At 40.2% G+C, this 18,249-nt stretch overlaps 1 protein-coding gene across 3 annotated transcripts in view; it reads right to left on the bottom strand.

The window, feature by feature from the left end:
• The window catches only part of SLC35F2 (solute carrier family 35 member F2), a 113,965-nt gene extending 95,966 nt beyond the window's left edge, over positions 1–17,999 (bottom strand). For 2 of the 3 annotated variants that reach the window (XM_059930482.1, XM_059930483.1), the window contains exon 1: positions 17,723–17,999. In XM_059930482.1, the coding sequence (XP_059786465.1) occupies positions 17,723–17,832 (110 nt within the window). In that variant the 5' untranslated portion in view covers positions 17,833–17,999. The remainder of the gene's footprint in view (positions 1–17,722) is intronic. The other variant, XM_059930481.1, reaches the window with a different exon arrangement.
• Between the last annotated feature and the right edge of the window lie 250 nt (positions 18,000–18,249).

The raw sequence follows: 18,249 nt of genomic DNA, 5'->3' as shown, positions 1-18,249 counted from the left end.
TAGCACAGGGAGATCAGCTCGGTGCTTTGTGACGACCTAGAGGGGTGGGTTAGGGAGGATGGGAGGGAGGCTCAAGAGGGAGGGGATATGGGAATATATGTATGCGTGTGATTCACTTTGTTGTACAGCAGAAACTAACACAACAGTGTAAAGCAATTATACTCCAATAAAGAAGTGGAAAAAAAAAAAAGCAAGCATTCAACTTCAAAATGAAAATGTAATATAAGTTGCAGTGCATATTGAAATGGGACAAAGTGACTGTTGTCTGACCTGCTGGGCAATATAAATCTTAGAAAAAGGAAACTTGCCAAATTATTACAATTTCTCTAGTTCTATACAGGAACAAGAATCCATTAAAAAGTCAATCTTAACTGCTTGGAAGTCAGATACCAAGAGTGGAAGAAAGGACGTCATGAAGTAAGGGGAGACATGTACTTTCTTTTGTCCTTGTTCTAGATTTACCAAACAACATCAGATCTTGTAATCCCTGCGTAGATTTTTCAGTTGGGATGATTTCACTATAACCAGCTGTCAAATTTAACAGTAACAATTCTCATTATAAATTAATACATTTATTTTCAAATATAAATGTAAGTTTGAACAGCAAGAGCAACTTTATCTAGAGCACAATCACCCCCAAATGAACTGACCATGATATACAGAAGTGGAAAATTCCACCAGGGAACAGGAATCCAGAGTTTCAGATATCAGCTTTCTTATCTACAATGCTAGAAGCATGTTCATAAAATTTTGCCAAAACCACAGTCTATTATTTAATGAAGTAATGAAGCAAGCTTGTCCAAAAATTGTCCCATAAATTATAACACCCATTATATTTTCTTGTATTTATGATTATTATACAGAATAATGGAATAGTACACTTTGAAATTAGCAAAACATTTTTCTCTACTTAACTTCACCGTATGTCATATGAACTTCTTACACTAGAAGCGGAGGGGAGAAGCTAACCAATTTTGCGGTACTCTATGACAATACAACATAGTTTAGAGAAGAGCAAGCTTAGTGTGGGTCTAGATCCAGCAAGTAACCCACTGAATTACATCCAGTCACTTTAGTTGTAACTCAGGATGTTTTCAAACAAAATGAACTTCAACCTCTGGGCCTTAACAACTCTTATAGTTTCTGGAACTCTCATTCTATTCTGACTCTGCAGAAAAAAGAGAGGGCCTAGAGCCAAAGGATACTAGTGAAAGAGGTAAGAAATCAATGACTAGATTGGTCGATGAATCAAACTGCCTGATTGAACCTTAAAATTAATGGAGAATTTGGGTGTGATTACAGGACTTTTGTTGTTTTCTTTATCCAGTTTGTACATAGCAAGTTTTCTAACAATGAGAAATCTATTTTTAAAAATCTATTTTCTTTCTATAAAAACCTGTAAAGTGAAGGGACCAGAAGAGAACATAACATTAGAAGACTTCTTTGACTCCTCATTTTGAATCCTTGTGCTAATGTGGATTCACAGCTCACCTTTGTTTCTCCCCCAACCTCCTTATTACCTGCGATTCTCAGCTGATAATTCAAGGTTTCCAAACTGCTGACTTAAAGCTCCCTGGACTCGCCAATGGGGCATCCGTCATCATCAAATATTATTTATTTATTACATTCACACTAATGGACCCCATCAGAATACCTAACTTTATGTTTTTTATAGTGCCTCACAATTTACAAAAACTTCTCTCTACCCTTTTTGATTTTTGATCCATTTGACAGTGCTGTGGAGTTACAGACGAAGAAACCAAGACTGAGAGAGGTGAAATGGGTCACCTAACCGATGTTGTTCAAAAGCGGCAGATTTAGGTACAAAATACAAACCCCCAACACTAAGTAGAGTGCTTCTGCTAGCCCACCATGTTCCCTCCTACATGATTCTGTTAAAATAATTTCAAAGTAGAGGATTCATCTTTCTTTTTTTTCTATAACCAAATGTTTGATGACAATGGATGAGGCTGCAAAAATACAGGTTGGTGCCATCTCTCTCTATAAATGCTTGACTTCTTATGTGACCATTGAATATGACTTCAATATTATATTTTCCCATATATTTTATAATAGATAAAATATTCCATAATAATTGCAGACTCGGTTTGCATAGAATTAAATCAGTTATCATAAAATTATGATTATTTTACATTTTACTTGGAATTTTGTATATAAATATATCCTAACACATGCCAAGCAATTTAATAAATACTATGCACACTACTGAAGTATATAACCTTCTGCAATACCTGGCAATCATCACAGTATCATCCCACAGCCAATAAAAGAGAAGGCTACCAATATCAAGCCCTCTAGAAAATCAGAGTTAAGCAGAAACACACACACACACACATCCTCACACAAATAGAGAAGTGTGGAGAGAGAAAAGCATTTGAGGTATTTGAAGGTAACTGCACCTGTGGAGTAGAAAGCTGCAGCTTGTTCAAGGGAGCTGATCTAGCTCAGGGATGATCAAATCAAGTTAATAACCGTGTCTTTTTTCAGGAGAGGGGTAGCCTTTGCAGTAGTACACCACTCCTACCTAGAAACTGCTTAGTGGAAATAGCCCACCAGGCAGGCAATTGCAATAACCCATGGTGACCTTTATTACCATCTTCTTAATGGTATCCTTTTCAATTCAGCAAATATTTTTTTAGTTCCTGACAGTATGTCAGGCTCTGGGAATATAGAAAAATAATAGATAGAGAGCCTGCCTTCATGAAATTCACAACACAGCAGTGAAGAAAAACAGTAAAGAAACAATTGGGATGGGACCTAACCTAATTTGAGATTTCATGCAAGGCTTTCCTCATGAAGTGATATTTCATCTGACACAAAGAATGAAGTCAAGTTGCTCAGGTTAACAAAAAGGGAATAGGAACTGCTGTTCTGTTACCTGAAAACTGGGTTCGCTTCTTAGTGGGTGTTGAGCTAAAAGACACAGCCAAGCCAAAGAGTGGGAGAAGGAAGGATTTATTACTTGCAGCAAGTAAGAACAACAGGTACCTTTCCCAAAGCAGTGTCTCCCCAACAGCAAAACTGGGGAAGTCTGAAGCTGAGGGTATATGCATATTCATGAAGGGGCTTGAGCAGAGAAGAATTCAGCATAGAATTGGGACAAAGGTTGACAGAGTCCAAGCTTTAGTTGACCAAAATCTCGTGGGTCAGAAAAGCTCAACATCATCATTCCTTAGGTTCCAGCTGCACTGAGCAGGGGGTGGGGTTGGGGGGCTCAATTCTGTAAAACAGCCCAAGAATGTGCTTCAGGCTATCTTTACCACTGAAACAGAACTGAGAGCCTTTATAACTAATTTATTCTTTGCTACTGTTACTTTTCTTGCCTAAGAACACATTTGTTCTTTTGTTCCCTTAAGATCACTAATTACTGAGACCTGTTCAAGGGCATTGTGTCCAGGCTTAGATCACAAAATGGCTTAGGTCTTTCTCTAATGTCAAGAAAGCCATGCCTGCTTCTCTTTCTCCAGGGACCCCCTACCCTATCTGCTTATAGGGTCTCAGCAGAGAGAATGGTATTGTGAATTCTCCAGCGTGCCTGGAGCCTAGAGATGCAGCTCATCCAAAGAAATTAGCAGCTACCAAATCTCTTTCAAACCTGTGGTACAAACTGAAAAGAGTACCAATTCTTGGTTGATTATTTCAAACACTGACCATGTGCAGAAGGTGTGGGTTAGATGAGCTGAGAAAAGGTTTAAAAAAGGTTTCCTTGACATTTTATGAATTATTGCTTACATTTTTACCAGCATCCAGGTGGTCTTTGTGCTCTAAAGCTGTTTTTTTTTTTTTTATTGGAACCAATTTTAGACTCTGTCACCAAATGTAGTAGGCAGAATGATGTCTCCCCAAAACTGTCCATGTCCTAGTACCGTGGAACCTGTGAATAGTTCACCTTACATAGTGTGATATTATGATATAAGAAATACATATTTTAGTCTTGGTTTCTGGCCAGATCCTAAAACCCTTGTAATTTTCTAAATGATAAGCGTGAAAGGAGCACCTTTTTTTGTTTGTTTGTTTGTTTGTTCGTCACCAGTTCCTGAAATAGCTGCAGAGTGATAAAGGTGAAAGAATCGTCTTTTGTTATTCATAACAGGCCCTCTTCAACCACACCAGAGTTTATGTTAATAATATGACTTTAAGAAAGCCCCTAAGGATGGGGGACTGGCTGCCAAGGAAACCAGCAAGTGATTAGAGGGCTGGAACTTTCAGCTCCACCCCCAGGGAGGGGAGAGGGGCTGGAGGCTGAGTTACTCACTAATGACCAATGAGTTAATCACTCGTGCCTACATAACGAAGCATTCATAAAAACCCTAAGCAAGGTATTCAGAGATCTTCCAGGTTGGTGAACACTCTGAGGTGCTGGGAGGGTGATGTACCTGGAGAGGGCATGGAAGCTCCATGGCCCCTCCTCCATGGCTTGCCCTACGCATTTCTTCTATCTTACCGTTCCTGAGTTGTATCTTTTTATAATAAACTGATAATCTAACAAGTAAACTTTTCTTGAGTTCTGTGAACCACTCTAGCAAATTATCAAACCCGAGGAGGAGGTTATGGGAACCTCTGATTTATAGCTGGTTGATCAGAAGTACAAGGTGACAACCTGGGACTCGTGAGTGGTGTCTGAAATGGGAGGTTGGGGGATGGGAGCAATCTTTCGGGACTGAGTCCTTAACCTGCGTCATCTGCACTAGCTCCAAATAGTGTCATAACTAAATTGTAGGACACCCAATTTGTGTCTGGAGAGTTGAAGAATCGGTTGATGTGAGAAAACCACGCACCCCCACCCTGACATTTGTTGTCAGAAGTATTGAGTTTAGGAAAATACAGTTTTTTCCTTTTACATGGCAAAAGGGACTTTGCAGATGTGATTATGGTTAAGTACATTGAGATGAGTCCTTAAAAGGAAGAATCTTTCCCATCTGTGGTTGAGGAAGGTATGACTACAGAAGAAGAGTCAGAGAGATGCAAAGTTGCTGGCTTTGAAGATGGGGGAAGGGGCCAAAGGCCAAGGAATTTAGGTATCCTCTAGAAACTGAAAAAGGAAAGGAAATCCACTCTCCCTAGAGCCTCCAGAAAAGAACAAAACCCTGCTGACCCCTTGCTTTTAGCCCAGTGAGACATGTGTCAGATTTCTGCCCGAAGGAACTGTAAGATAATAAATCTGTGTTGTTTTCAGTTACTAAATTTGTGGTAATTTTTTATGACAGCAATCGAAAACTAATACACCAAGTTAACTTAGTTGCATATGACACTTAAAATAATACTTGAATCATAATATTATTTAACTATTTACATTCATCTCAATGAATGGCCTTAGTAACAAAATAATCACATCAAGTAAAAAGCCTATTAAGTAACTTCAGACAAAGTTGATCAGGAGCCATCCTGGATTAAAACACTTTCATCATTTGCTGGGAAAAAAATGAAACCATGCCATCAAGACAGAAACTACTGAACTAGTTTTATTCAAACCAACAAAAGAAAAATTGGAAATCCAGTGATTTCCTTACATATTATGTCCTGCATGATTCCTAGGTAGTCAAGAATACAAGGGAAACATATTAATACTCACCGTCTATACAATAAAAGGGAGACAAGTGCCAGTCACTGTATTGAGCTTTTACATATATTATCTTACTGGATTTTCATACAAACCTAAAATGTAGGTAACATTTTGCAAAAGTTCAAAGTTTTTTAACCAAGTTGATATGGCAAATAGATAGTAACACTAGATTAAAATCCAAACAAGATTCTAAAGCCTGTGTTCTTTCCATTCCTCTATGCTAAGAAAATGAAATAATTGTGGGAAGAAAGATAGCAAGAAGGGTGCCCAGTTCCAGAATGATGTCCTCTCAACTCCTACAGCATTTGCATTGTAACCTTCCTTCCCATTTTCTACATCCTGTCTGTAGTGTTTTATATGCCTGTTGTATTTGTTTTACTAGATTATAAATGCAGAAACTGTCATGGATATTTTTGTGCCTCCCCCTTATATACATATCCACACAATATCTAGTACTGTTATTATTGTTGTTGTTACTATTGTTACCATTACTATTATTACTGTTACCACTGTTATTGTTTACAGTAGTAATAACAATATCTGACACTTGTTGAGTGCACACTATGTACCAAGCACTGTTCTAACAATTTCACAATTTCATAATCCTAATGCATTTAATCCTCCCAACAATCCTAAAGGTAGGTACTATTTTTTTTTTTTTCTGCCTGCACCATGCAGCATGTGGGATCTTAGTTGGCTAACCAGGGATCCAACCCGTGCCCCCTGCAGTGGAAACGCGGAGTGTTAACCACTGGACCACCAGGGAAGTCCCAGGTAGGTACTACTTTTATTGCTCTTTATAGATAAAGAAACTGAGGCACAAGACATTAAGTAACTTGCCCAATATCACACAGCTAGTAAGTGGTAGAACCTGGAGAGCAACCCAAGCAGTGTGGCTCATAATCATTGTTATACTGGAAGTACAGTAGCCCCCTCCCCTTTATCCATGAGCGATACATTCCAAGAACCCCAGTGGAAGCCCGAAAACGTGGATAGTACTAAACCCTATATATGCTATGTTTTTTCCTATACCTACATACCTATGATAAAGTTTAATTTATAAATGAGGTTAACAACAGTAACTAACAGAATAGAGCAATCACAACAATATACTGTTATAAAAGTTACGTGAATGTGATCTCTCTCAGAATATCTTATGGTACAAATTTAATGCCTTTTCCATCTTAACTGAGCATTTATTACACACTGCGGCTGTAACTTTTGCAGTTCGAGGTGCTGCAGCAACACTAGCACATATTTCTTTTTCCTTCTTCACAACTTCACATCTAGAAGATCTGTTCTTACCATATATCTTAGCAACCTCAGTTGACAATTTTTTTTCCTTATTAAGTAGAGAACTTTCACCTTTTCAATTAAAGAAAACACTTTATGGCTTCTCTGTGGTATATCCAAATTGCCAATATCACTACTCTTTCATTTGCGGGTCATTTTTAAGTAAAATAATGGTGACTTGAACACAAGAACAGTCAATCTGATAACCAAGATGCTACAAGTGACTAATGGGCAGGACATGCAGGACAAAGGGATGATTCAAGTCCCAGGTGGGATGGAGCAGACAGCATAGGATTTCATCATGCTACTCAGAGCAGCACGCAATTTAGAACTTATGAATTGTCTATTTCTGGAATTTCCATTTAATATTTTCAGACCTCAGTTGACCACGTGTAACTGAAACCGAGACAGTGGGGATACTACTTGCATTTATTATGAACTCAAAAAACCTTTATTGTTATCCTAACAAAAGTGAGGTGGCTTAATAAAAATAACTGTCAGGTGCCATACTAAGTGCTGATATATGTTGTTTCATTTAAATCTCACAAAAACTTTTGTAAGAAAGGGATTACAAGTACAATTGAATAGGTGAGAAACTGAGTTTTAGCTGTTCAGTTTGTATTTTCTCATCCTACACACTGCCTCCCTGATAAGAACAAAAATAAAATATACAATATTGAGGATTATAATACCATACAGGGAGACCAATTGATACAAATTACCCTGCATCTCTAACAATGGGCATTAACACACTAGTTTGATTATATGTTCTACAATTAATTATTTTAATAAGGGGTGTTCTAATGAAAATAAGATGACATAAAATCTATTTATGATATCCTCCCTCTGTCCTCCAATTTTTGATTGGCTGAAATGAGAAAGTCTGAAACACATATTCAACTCACCTATTCTCTTTGGACACAGGTCAGAGAAACTTGAGTCCTACAGCCTACAAGGGGGGAGGGGGCAGCACTAAACTGTGGGCAACATGTAGAGGATATGGCCTCTACCTCCAGGATTCTCCCTCTCCCCAGACTCCTGTGTGAGAATTCTAAGAGGGGTACCGATGTGAACACCATCCAAAGGCTAGGAACAGGAGCTCCAGGAGGGCTGACAAGTTGGGCACAGGGATGGGGGAAGGGTAGATTCAGAAGGATGGGACTAGTATTGGGTAATCAGTGTGCTGCTGTTTCAAGAGTCTAGATGACTAGAGTTTATGACCCTGTGACAGAGGTACAGCCCTCTCTCTACCCAGCCCAGTCTGGCAAAGGCACGGAAGAAAACAGACTAACGCTGTTCTCAATGGGCAGCCAAGAAGCCACGACCCATAAAATTTTAAATTCCTAATACTGCCTGCCCATTGAGGCTGAGGCTGAATAGGAAGTTAGAAGAAATTTTTTTTTTAACCATTGGAAAATCTAAATGTACATACCTTGTGGATTATCAAACAAAAATACAGATTTCAAAACTTGAGGGTTTTGTATTTTTTTCTGTTTTGTGTGGTTTAAACTGTAAAACGTAATCCTCAAATGAAGATAATCATCTGGTCTGCAGTTAGAAGAATGAAATCAACAGTGAAAGCAAAGCACAAATAAAGAGACAGGCAGAGAATCCCACTGTGGTTTGGGTTCCCGCCTCCAGCTGCTTCTCTGCTCTCTGTGGTTTGGCACTTTTACTCTCCTTGAATTCTGTGAAGTCATAAATCCTCTATTTTACCTACAACAGTGGTGAGCTGGATTTCTCTGCTAACAATCAAACTAATACACTATTTAAACACCAGCCAGGCACCAAAAGAAAACAGGAGTCTAAGCCTGAATTAGAAAGTTCCTGAGGACTGGGCCTGGGAGGCAAACGGAGGTGTAAGGAAGATTTCCTGTGAGTCATTCGAGTCTTCCAACACTCCACAGGCCTCAAACCAGAAAAACTCATTCCCCTCCTTAATCTGCTTCATTTGCTCCTAATTTACACCTCCCAACTCTCAACTACTCTCAGCCTTTTCAACTGAACCACCACTATCAGGCAAGGAGAAGTAAATGAGCATTAGTGGGGAACCTGATACAAGCCCCAATGTTTTCAACTCTCTGGTGGTATCTTTAAAATCTATATAAATTGCATTATGTATAGAGACACCATTTAATATAAAAGTAATGGCAAAATATGGGTATTTCACAGGTAATATGAGTATTTCTCAAAAGTGGAAACAAATAAGGCCAATAAACATACACAGAGACCCAGCTTCATTAGTGATCAGGGATATGCAAATTAAGAGATACTATTTTACATTCATCTGACTGTCAAAAATTTTAAAGTCTGATAATATCAAGTGTTAGAAAGGTTATTTGTTTCACAGGACCTCTCATACTCAGCTAGTGGGAGTGTAAATTGATACAACCACTTTGGAAAAAGTTTGGCATTATTTTATAAAGTTGAACAATCACATACCCTATAATCCAGCAATTCCCCTCCTAGATGTATGTATATGTGCATGTGTGTGTATAAAAGAAGCTCTTACAAGTGATCAATAGGAGCCATGTAGAAGAATGTTCCTAGAAGTCCTGTTCACTATTGCAAAAAACATAGAAAAAAGCCCAAATGCCCATCAACAGAATGAGTAAATAAAGTGTGGTATACTCACAGGAAAGAATATTATATGAAGCAAAAGGGAGTGTTTTGCAGCATCAGGCAACAATACGGATGAAACTTAGCAATGCGATATAGGTGGGTAAATAAATCCCAACAGATTATATATAGCATACCATTTTTAAAAAGTAAAAAAAAAAAAAAAAAAGATAAAAAAAATAATTTTTTAGAAATACATAGAGGTACCAAACTATATCAAAATGAGAGCAAGGAAATGGTGAAAGGAGGATTCAGGATGGTGATTATCTTTGGTTGGGGAAGAAGGGATATGAAAGAGGAGATGACCTATAGGTCGATGAAAATTACCATCACAATTCCAGTTTTAGGGCTGGTTGTAGGTATACAGGAACTTATTGCACAAAAAAAATTAACTTATTCATGGGCCAACAATGAAAGGGTGTCATGAGCCAGGGATTATGATTAATCCACTTCTGTGCAACTGGAATCTAAAAAATAAATTAAATGATGCCCCAGAAAGAGCATTATATTTATCCTGTGACTTTATATACTCTCTGGCACCCCAAGGCGATACAAATAACCCAGAGCAAAAACCCTAGGGGGTAAATTGTCCAAGGGCTTTTTTTTCTGTTTATTGCCCAGCTCATAGGAGGCAGGGTCACCACACTGGTTAGTAGCACAGGCTCTGTGGCCAGACTGACTTGGTGGAGGAGATGAAACCTGGCTGCTTTCCTTACTACTGTGTGACTAATCCTGTTAGGGAATACGATTTAACCTCTCAGTGCCTCAGCTTCCAAATGTGTCCAGTAGGCTGGCAATGATAGTATAATACTTACTGCAGAGTATTATTGTAAGGATTACATGAGTTAATCCACATGAGGTGCTGGAATACTGAAGTTGCTCTAGGTATACTAGGTAAACTTTACTCAACAAAGATTGGCTTTTATTATTTTTTTTATCTCTGGCTTGATACCACAGTGAAAAGCTTAAGAAATATTCTAAACTCTTCTGCGCAGTACTCCTCTGGGAAGCTCTAAGCTTCAAGCTCTCAATAATACTAGCCTCAAGCTCTCAGTTGGATTTGTTGGACTGAAAAACTGAGTTAAAACGTTCCTTAAATACTCTGGTTTCCAAGAAATGACTAGAAAGAAGTTCGGTACTCAAAGGTGGTTTTTCATGGAATCTTTCTCTGCATCATTAGCATAAATAACCAAGTTTTTGTGACATATTACTTATCTGATGACATTAATTAACATAGACTCCTGTAACCATCCAAAAAAAAGTCCCAAAATTTGTGGACTTAAAGTTTTTATAATTTATTAAAATAAAAACCATTTAAATATTTATACAGGGCCTATTTATACTTTCACTATGAGCAGTTCTAAGAAACTGGGTTACCTGGTTTCTACAGCGTTAACAGGTTAGAAGTCATAATTTAGAAAGAATGCAGACTTTCAGAGATATGCTCAGTAATACAGAAAAAAATCATGTGTGACAACTGTCAGAAAGAAGTCAGAAAAAATAAGACAAAAAATTAACCTCTGATCATATTATGGCCACTCAGCATAATAATTTTAATCATCATAATCATCATAATGATGATCCTGAATCATGAAGAAAAGGTGATATGTTGAATGCACTTTGTTTATTAAAAGGCAAGTAGTCTCATATATCTGTTTTAAATATACCATGAAGACTTCAAAATAATGGGTTTTTTCCCTTGGTAAAATCTCCAGGATTAGTTGCAAATGGACCCACTAAGTAATTCAATGGGTTGGCCTACCCTAGAAAGTTGTTTGATACAAACCAATTAAATGTTGAAGAACTGCTGCCCAAAATTATGAATAAATTAATTAACAGAAGTGAGTAATCCATTACATAAACAGTGTCATTTTAATTGGGTTTAAAAGTAAATTTTAATACTTTAGAAGAGTGGGTCATAAGTTTTCTGTAAAATTCACCTGCATGAAATGATTCATTTTCTCTGATGTTCCTCAGTAAATAATAATATAAGGAAGTTTTATAACTTTTTAACAAACTTACCAAAACTTATATACACAAGCAGTTACATTGAGAGCCAATTTGCTTCTTCCACAGCTATGGCTAGTGAAAAATTACCTTTTTTGTCACAATATGGTAAATGTAACGAGTTAGGAAACAGGTAACTGAAGGGCATAGAGGAAGGGCATCCGACAGAGAGACAGCAAGGAGCCAGAAGAAGACTGCCTGACTTGATGCTGTCTACAAAGAGTCTTTAAGCAGCCATGAGGTCAGATAGGAAAGCATTCAAGGAAGGAGGTACAGGTGTAAAGATGCAGACTATGACGTGTAACAGCAAGGGGCTCAGAGGCATGCTGTTATTACTGGGCCGCCACATGAGAGATGGATGTTCTGGGAGATAAGCTTGGAGAGGGAAGTGGGCCAGTGATAGGGGGCCTTACAATTCACGTCAAGAACCTTGAGTTCTCACAAAAGGACAAATATTGCATGATTCCACTTATATAAGGGATCTAGAATAGTCAAATTTGTAGAGACAGAAAGTAGAATGGTGGTTACCAGGGACTGGGGGGAGAGGGGGATGTAGTTAGTGTTTACACAGGTTCAGAGTTTCTGTTTGGAATAATAAACAAGTTCTGGAAATGGAGAGTGGTGGTGGTTGCAAAAACATTGTGAATGTACTTAATGTCACTTAAAATGGTTAAAATGGTAAATTTTATGTTATATATATTTTACCATAATAAAAACCACTAAAAATATAATAATTGTGTTCAGGTAAAGAAGAAAATGAAGGAGGGAGGAGGGAAGGGGGGAGGAAGGCGAAGAGGGGAACAACAGCCAGAAGCAGTAGCAATAGCCACAGCTTGAGCTCCATCCAGTAACCAGTGGCTCTCAGTCTTGTTTTAGCTGCAGAACCCTTTCTTCAAACATCTTGCACAGAAGCCCAACTATAAACCAGGCAAAGCAACAGACTGGTGGGGGCCAGAGGCCAGCCCAGGAGCCACCAGCTTCTGTTTCCTAACTTGCCCCCATAATGGACCGAGAGGAGCCTCCAGGGAACCCCAAGAGCTCCCTCAATCTGCAAACCACTGGTGCAGGTGATGGGAGGAAGCCAAAAGGTTTCAGCCTGAACATGGTGCAGTGAGATAGTACTGTAAAATAGTTTGGTTTGGAATCAAATGAAACTATTTCAACTCTGCCTCTCACTAACCATGTGCCCTCAGGCAAGTTACTTCTATGCTATCAAAGGGACTAAAAAAACTTTTTATAAGGACTGATGAAATGTTAGTAGGATGCCTTGATAGGGGGTAAATTCTCATTTGATGGCAGCTATTGGTACCCTTTAACTTTATTTGACATTACTCTAGTTCCTCTGAAATAAGATGATTTAGGGTAGGTGGAGGCATGGATGGAAGCTACGACAAAAGTCCAAGTAATGATAAAGGCCTAAACTGAAGTAGTGATGATAAGGATTGGAGGGGAAGGTGGACTCCAGAAATATTCTGGAAGTGCTGTCAAGATGGGAAATAAGCACTGGCAGCCATCTCATATTCCTCCAAATCAACCTGAAGAAAGGACAAGAGATAAGCAGGAATAACCCGAAGGTTATTCCTAGAACTGGTCTGGGGGAGGGAGAGGACTATACCCGGGGCACAGAACAGCCAGAGGCCAAGTGGAAGGCTTTTAATGTCAACCCTTACCTCTCCCCTACATTGCATTACTGCTTATCCCTTTAACAACTTCCTGCAGTGTTGAGAAGTTAAAAAGGTTCAGGCTTTCTAACCAGGAGCCATTCCTCCACCCACCTCCCTCCAAGCTCCTAGGGCTAATGGGCTACAACCTATAGACAGACTGCCTCCTCCTTCTTCCAGAGCAGCTGGTGATAAAGCCATGGTCACAGAACAGCCTGATGGAGGGGTGCCAAACAAAAGCAATCAACAGTGGTTCTGTAATGCCCAAGGATTCTCCATTCTGGGATTCATCTCCTCCCTTCTACTTAAAGTCACCTGGAGGGACTTGGCCAGGCCTGGCCACTGACTCTTCCCCAGTACACAAGGGGACATGTATGAGAATGCTCATCAGTGTTGTTTGTGGCTGGGAGTTGGAAACTATCTGAGTGTCCATCACTGAAGGACCGTGGAACCACAGATAGTTAGAAACAACAGGCTAGATCAGTGATTCTCAACCAGGGTCATTTTGTCCCCCAGGAAACATCTGACAATGTCTGGAAAGATTTTTGATTATCACAACTCAGAGGTAAGGGGGTGGAGGGAGTGCTATACTAGCATCTAGAGGGTAGAGGCCAGGGATACTGCTACATCCCACAGCATACAGGCCAGCCCCCAGAGCAAAGAATTATTTGACCCAAAATGTCAATAAGGCTGAGATTGAAAAACAATGGAGTAGAGGAAAAAAACATGACTGGGTCATAAACATATGGTGCTGAATAGAAAAAAAAAATTTTTTTAAAGAGATGTGATCTATTATAAAATTCCTATTTGGAATTAAGAATTCATATAGTCACATCCGATATTCATTATGTATGTATTTGCAAGGTAAGCGCTACACTTGGCAGAGAATATAATAGTGACCAAAACTAGATTGGATTGCTTACCTGCTGAAGTCTAGTAGAAGAGGCAGATATTAATTAATCTTGCAAATTAAAAGGGGAAGGGAGAAGATATTTTGGAGACTGGTAGGATCTAGAACTCCCTAATCCCCCACTTGCAAAGGCCACAAAAAGTTCTTCAATTTACAGTACCTTTCAGGAGGGCTACATACCGGCTTAGGATTGTGTCATGCACACAGTGAGTGCTCAATAGATGTTTGTTGAGTGAATAGATGAAGGCTGTACAGTTAAACACCACTAAATGACTCCTTCAAAAGTTTCTGCACCTTAACCTTTGAAATGAGGAAACCAAACAGAAAGTCAGAACCAAAGGGCCAGGCCCTTTACTAGACAGTAACAAGGAGTACACGTGTAGACTGACCAACTACTATTGTTCATTCCTCCTCAAGACTGTGCCCCCCTCAAACCAAGCTATTTGCAGTTCCCTGAGCAAAATACTCTTTGGCATCTCTAAGCCTGGACTGTCCTTCCTCACCTAGTCCACCTGGAAAACTCTTATTCATGCTTCAAATTCCCGATCACCTTCTCTGTCGAGCTCCCTCATGCTGGTGGACTTGATCTCTGGCCTCCTTTGTGCCATCTGTACTTTGTGCTCACCTCTACAGTACTTATCATAACTTCTTTTTTTTATGATTTTTTAATCATAACTTCTTACCATAATTTGATCATGAGTTCTCTGGGAACAGGAACTATATCCTATTCATCTTAATAGCACAGAGACTAGTCTAGAACCTAGAACATCATAGATGCTCAAGGTTTGTCAAATGAAAGACTGAATGAATTAATACATGTCCTGCACTGTACTACAAAAAGAATGGGACAAAACCTATGCCCTCAAAAAGCTTATCATCTATTTGATGGGAAAAGGATAAATATGTGAAATAATAATCAACAATTTTTGCTAGAGATATAAATTTGATAGTCATTAAAAGAAACATGCCTTTTTTCATATTTGAATTAGAGTATACGTTAGGATGTAATCTGCTAGATAGTATACATACGATTAAATAAATATCCTCAGGTATTCCTGGAAATCCATATCCTCCTATCATAGTATTTGTCATTTGAGTTGATAGCAATAAGTGACAAAAGCTGAAATTACAAGCAGAGTCTACTTGGAAACAGAGAGTGCTCATTATCATGAATGCCTGGCATGTAGTGGGTCCTCAATAAATTTTTATTGAACGAGTGACCTGATATTCTTAATCATAGAGAAAAAGTTATCTGTCTACTACTGAGGCAGGCATATCAGGAGTTGGTGTTACCTAGAATATATCCCTCTCATAATGAAAACAGAACCAGCTCAAGGTCCTAAACTTTTCCTCTGTTATTTAGTACCCAGTTGCCAAAAGAGGTATCATTGCCTCCTTTTGGTAAAAGGAGTAGAAAACAGTTGTGTGGTCACAAACTATTCCTTTATATCCTATCCATACGGTGATAACATCTACTCACCAACCTCTCTCCATCCCATAACGGTTAGGGATTCATGGAGCTAAACTCAAATTTAGGGGATGAGTTTTAATACTGAGAGTTTAAAATACTGAATATAAGCAGTCCTGGATATTGGGTAAACTGCATTTTTCTGATTGCTGGGTTAGACAAGGAGAAACTGCAAACAAGAATTCGTGTTTGGACGGTTGCCAGAGGTAGGACTGAAAATCTTAATGAACAAAAGAGCTCAACCAACCAAAAAAAAAAAAAAAAAAGCTCCAGCCCAAGACCCTCAGAATAAAGATCAATAAAGGGAAGAGTGTAGGGAGTATGGTAGAATGGAAAGGAAGCCTCAAGAACCTTAGTCATCCCTCATTCATTCATTTATGGGGTTGTGGGAAATACAAAAATTTTAAAGACTTGATTCCTGCTGTTAAGGACTTCGTCCATCAGGAATGCAAGATACACATAAATAGCTATCACACAGGGAAGAAAGTAAAAATCCATAAGGGAGGCACAAAAAAAGTGTGTTCAGAGACAGAAGAAATCTTATATCTAGGAAGCTATCAGATGTTCCTGGTAAAACATACCAGATTTTGAAAATATTAGAGCATTAGGAAAAAACAATTATTGCTTATCCTTGTTATGTCTTGCTCAACTAATCCACCATATTGTCTGTCTCATCATCAGGGTTGCTTGTCATCTCCTGAAGCAACATCACATCTTCCTATCACCCAGGAATGGAGGGCTGATGGTGGGTGTAAACTAACCCATGCATAGTACCATGAACAAGGCTGTCTGCCACTCCTGCGTAATCAGCCACTTAATCTCCACAATAACCCAGCAAGGTAGGTGCTGTTATTATCCCCATTCTACAAGTAAGAAAAGTGGGGTACAGAGAAGTTAAGTGACTTGCCCAAGGTCACCCATCTGGTAAGTGGCACAAAAACAGGCTTTGGGTCCAGAATCTGTACCCTTAGACATTACACTACACTGCCTCCCAGCTGAGAACTTATGGCTAAATTTATCAGACATACTGTATATAGCTGGATAATACAAGGTGATTTTTGGCCCTTTAAACACGCACAGCTATTTAAAACTTATTTACATGAAAAAATACATACACCATTATTGATCTAGTTTTGAATATAGTATGACTTTTTAAGACAGTTTTCACAACCTTTAACGGAAAATTCACTTTGTTAATCTTAAAAAAAAAAAAAAAAAAAAAAAAAAGGTGCCAGCGGCCAGGAGTAGTTAAGCCCAGTTTAGACTGGGGCTGGCAGGCGCCACCCCTTACAGGTCATCGCATGGCCTTGGGGGAATTGCTTAGCCTTCTTTGTTTCTCCATCAGCAAAGCAGGGATAACAACAGTGCTATCTCATAAAATGATAAGGATTAAATGATAGTATCCATATAAATCGCTAAGCACAGTACGTGACACAGTGAATGCTCAGTGAACGTTGGCTTTCATTATTTAGATCCTGAGTTATCTGTACTTCCAGGATGCGAGTCGTCCAGTAACCACAGAAATGCTTTCCCCGTCCCAGAGTCTCTGCCGATCCCTTGAGCACATTTCTCTCTATTTTCCACATAACACAGTGACAAGAGAAGCAGGCTTCCCTGGACCCCAGACCCGAAGGTGGCTCCGTCGCCTCGCTCAGCCCGGGAAAGAGGCAGGCTCTGGATTTCCTCGGGGCGGCACCACAAAACTCAACCCAGACTTCTCACTTGGGTGAACTCAACTGTTAGTGAGGGATCACCCGCCCACTCTGCCGGGCTCCGCAGCAGGGAATGTGGGCACCGGTGGCAGGAAGAGGAGCTCACCCACCTACCAAGCCCGAGACTGGGCACCCCTCCTTCGCAGCATCCCTGGGGACTTCGTCCCCTCCCCGCTGGGAGGCCACTGGGGATCTACCTAACAATGCCAAGACAGTGAATTTCCCCTCAAATCCTCTGAAATACATCCCCACGATTTCTAAGAGGGAGTCAAGGGACACCAAGAGCTTCATAAAGCCAGTAAACAGCTACACCAAGAGCTTCATAAAGCCAGTAAACAGCTACATCCCTGCAGCACATGTTCAGCCGCCTGATCCAGCTCCCCAGTGCTTGCCGCCGCCACGTGCGAACCCGGGCGCTCCCAGCAGCGCCCGCCGCCCAGCCGGTCGCCGTGCGCGGCCTCCACTCACCAGGTGAAGAGTTTGCCCTTGATCCGGCGCAGCAGGCTGGCGGACTCGCCCGCTGCTCCCTGCGCGTGCGGCTGCGGGCCGGCGGATGCCGCCGGCGAGGTGGCCTCCATGGGAGCCCCGCGGTCTCCGGCGCCCGGAACCCCTAGACGTGCCGGGTCCCGGAAGACGGGAGGCGGTGCCTGTGCTGCCGGTGGGGCTCGGCTCGGCCAGTGAGTCCGCGCTCCCGGGTTCGCTCGCGTCCTTCTCGCACCGCGGCCGGCGGGCTCCTTCTGCGGCAAATCATTAACTGTCAAGCCCCTAGGGCCAGACAATACATTTGCAGATTGCAACCTGGCACCTCGGGGAGCCAGGAGCAGGAGGAGAAAGGGCGCTTTTTTATTCCGCCTTGGCAGTCGAGCTTCACTGTTGGGTGACACCCAATATGCACTTCAAGTTCTTATGATCCCTTATTTAAAATCAGCAAATGAGGTGAATCGAGGTTATGCCAGCGTGTACTAACCTAAGAAGCAGTGATTTAGCTACTGCCT

The sequence above is a fragment of the Balaenoptera ricei genome, chromosome 8 (genome assembly GCF_028023285.1).
Source record: "Balaenoptera ricei isolate mBalRic1 chromosome 8, mBalRic1.hap2, whole genome shotgun sequence".
NCBI lineage: Eukaryota > Metazoa > Chordata > Mammalia > Artiodactyla > Balaenopteridae > Balaenoptera > Balaenoptera ricei.
This window is presented reverse-complemented; position numbering and strand designations above follow the sequence as displayed.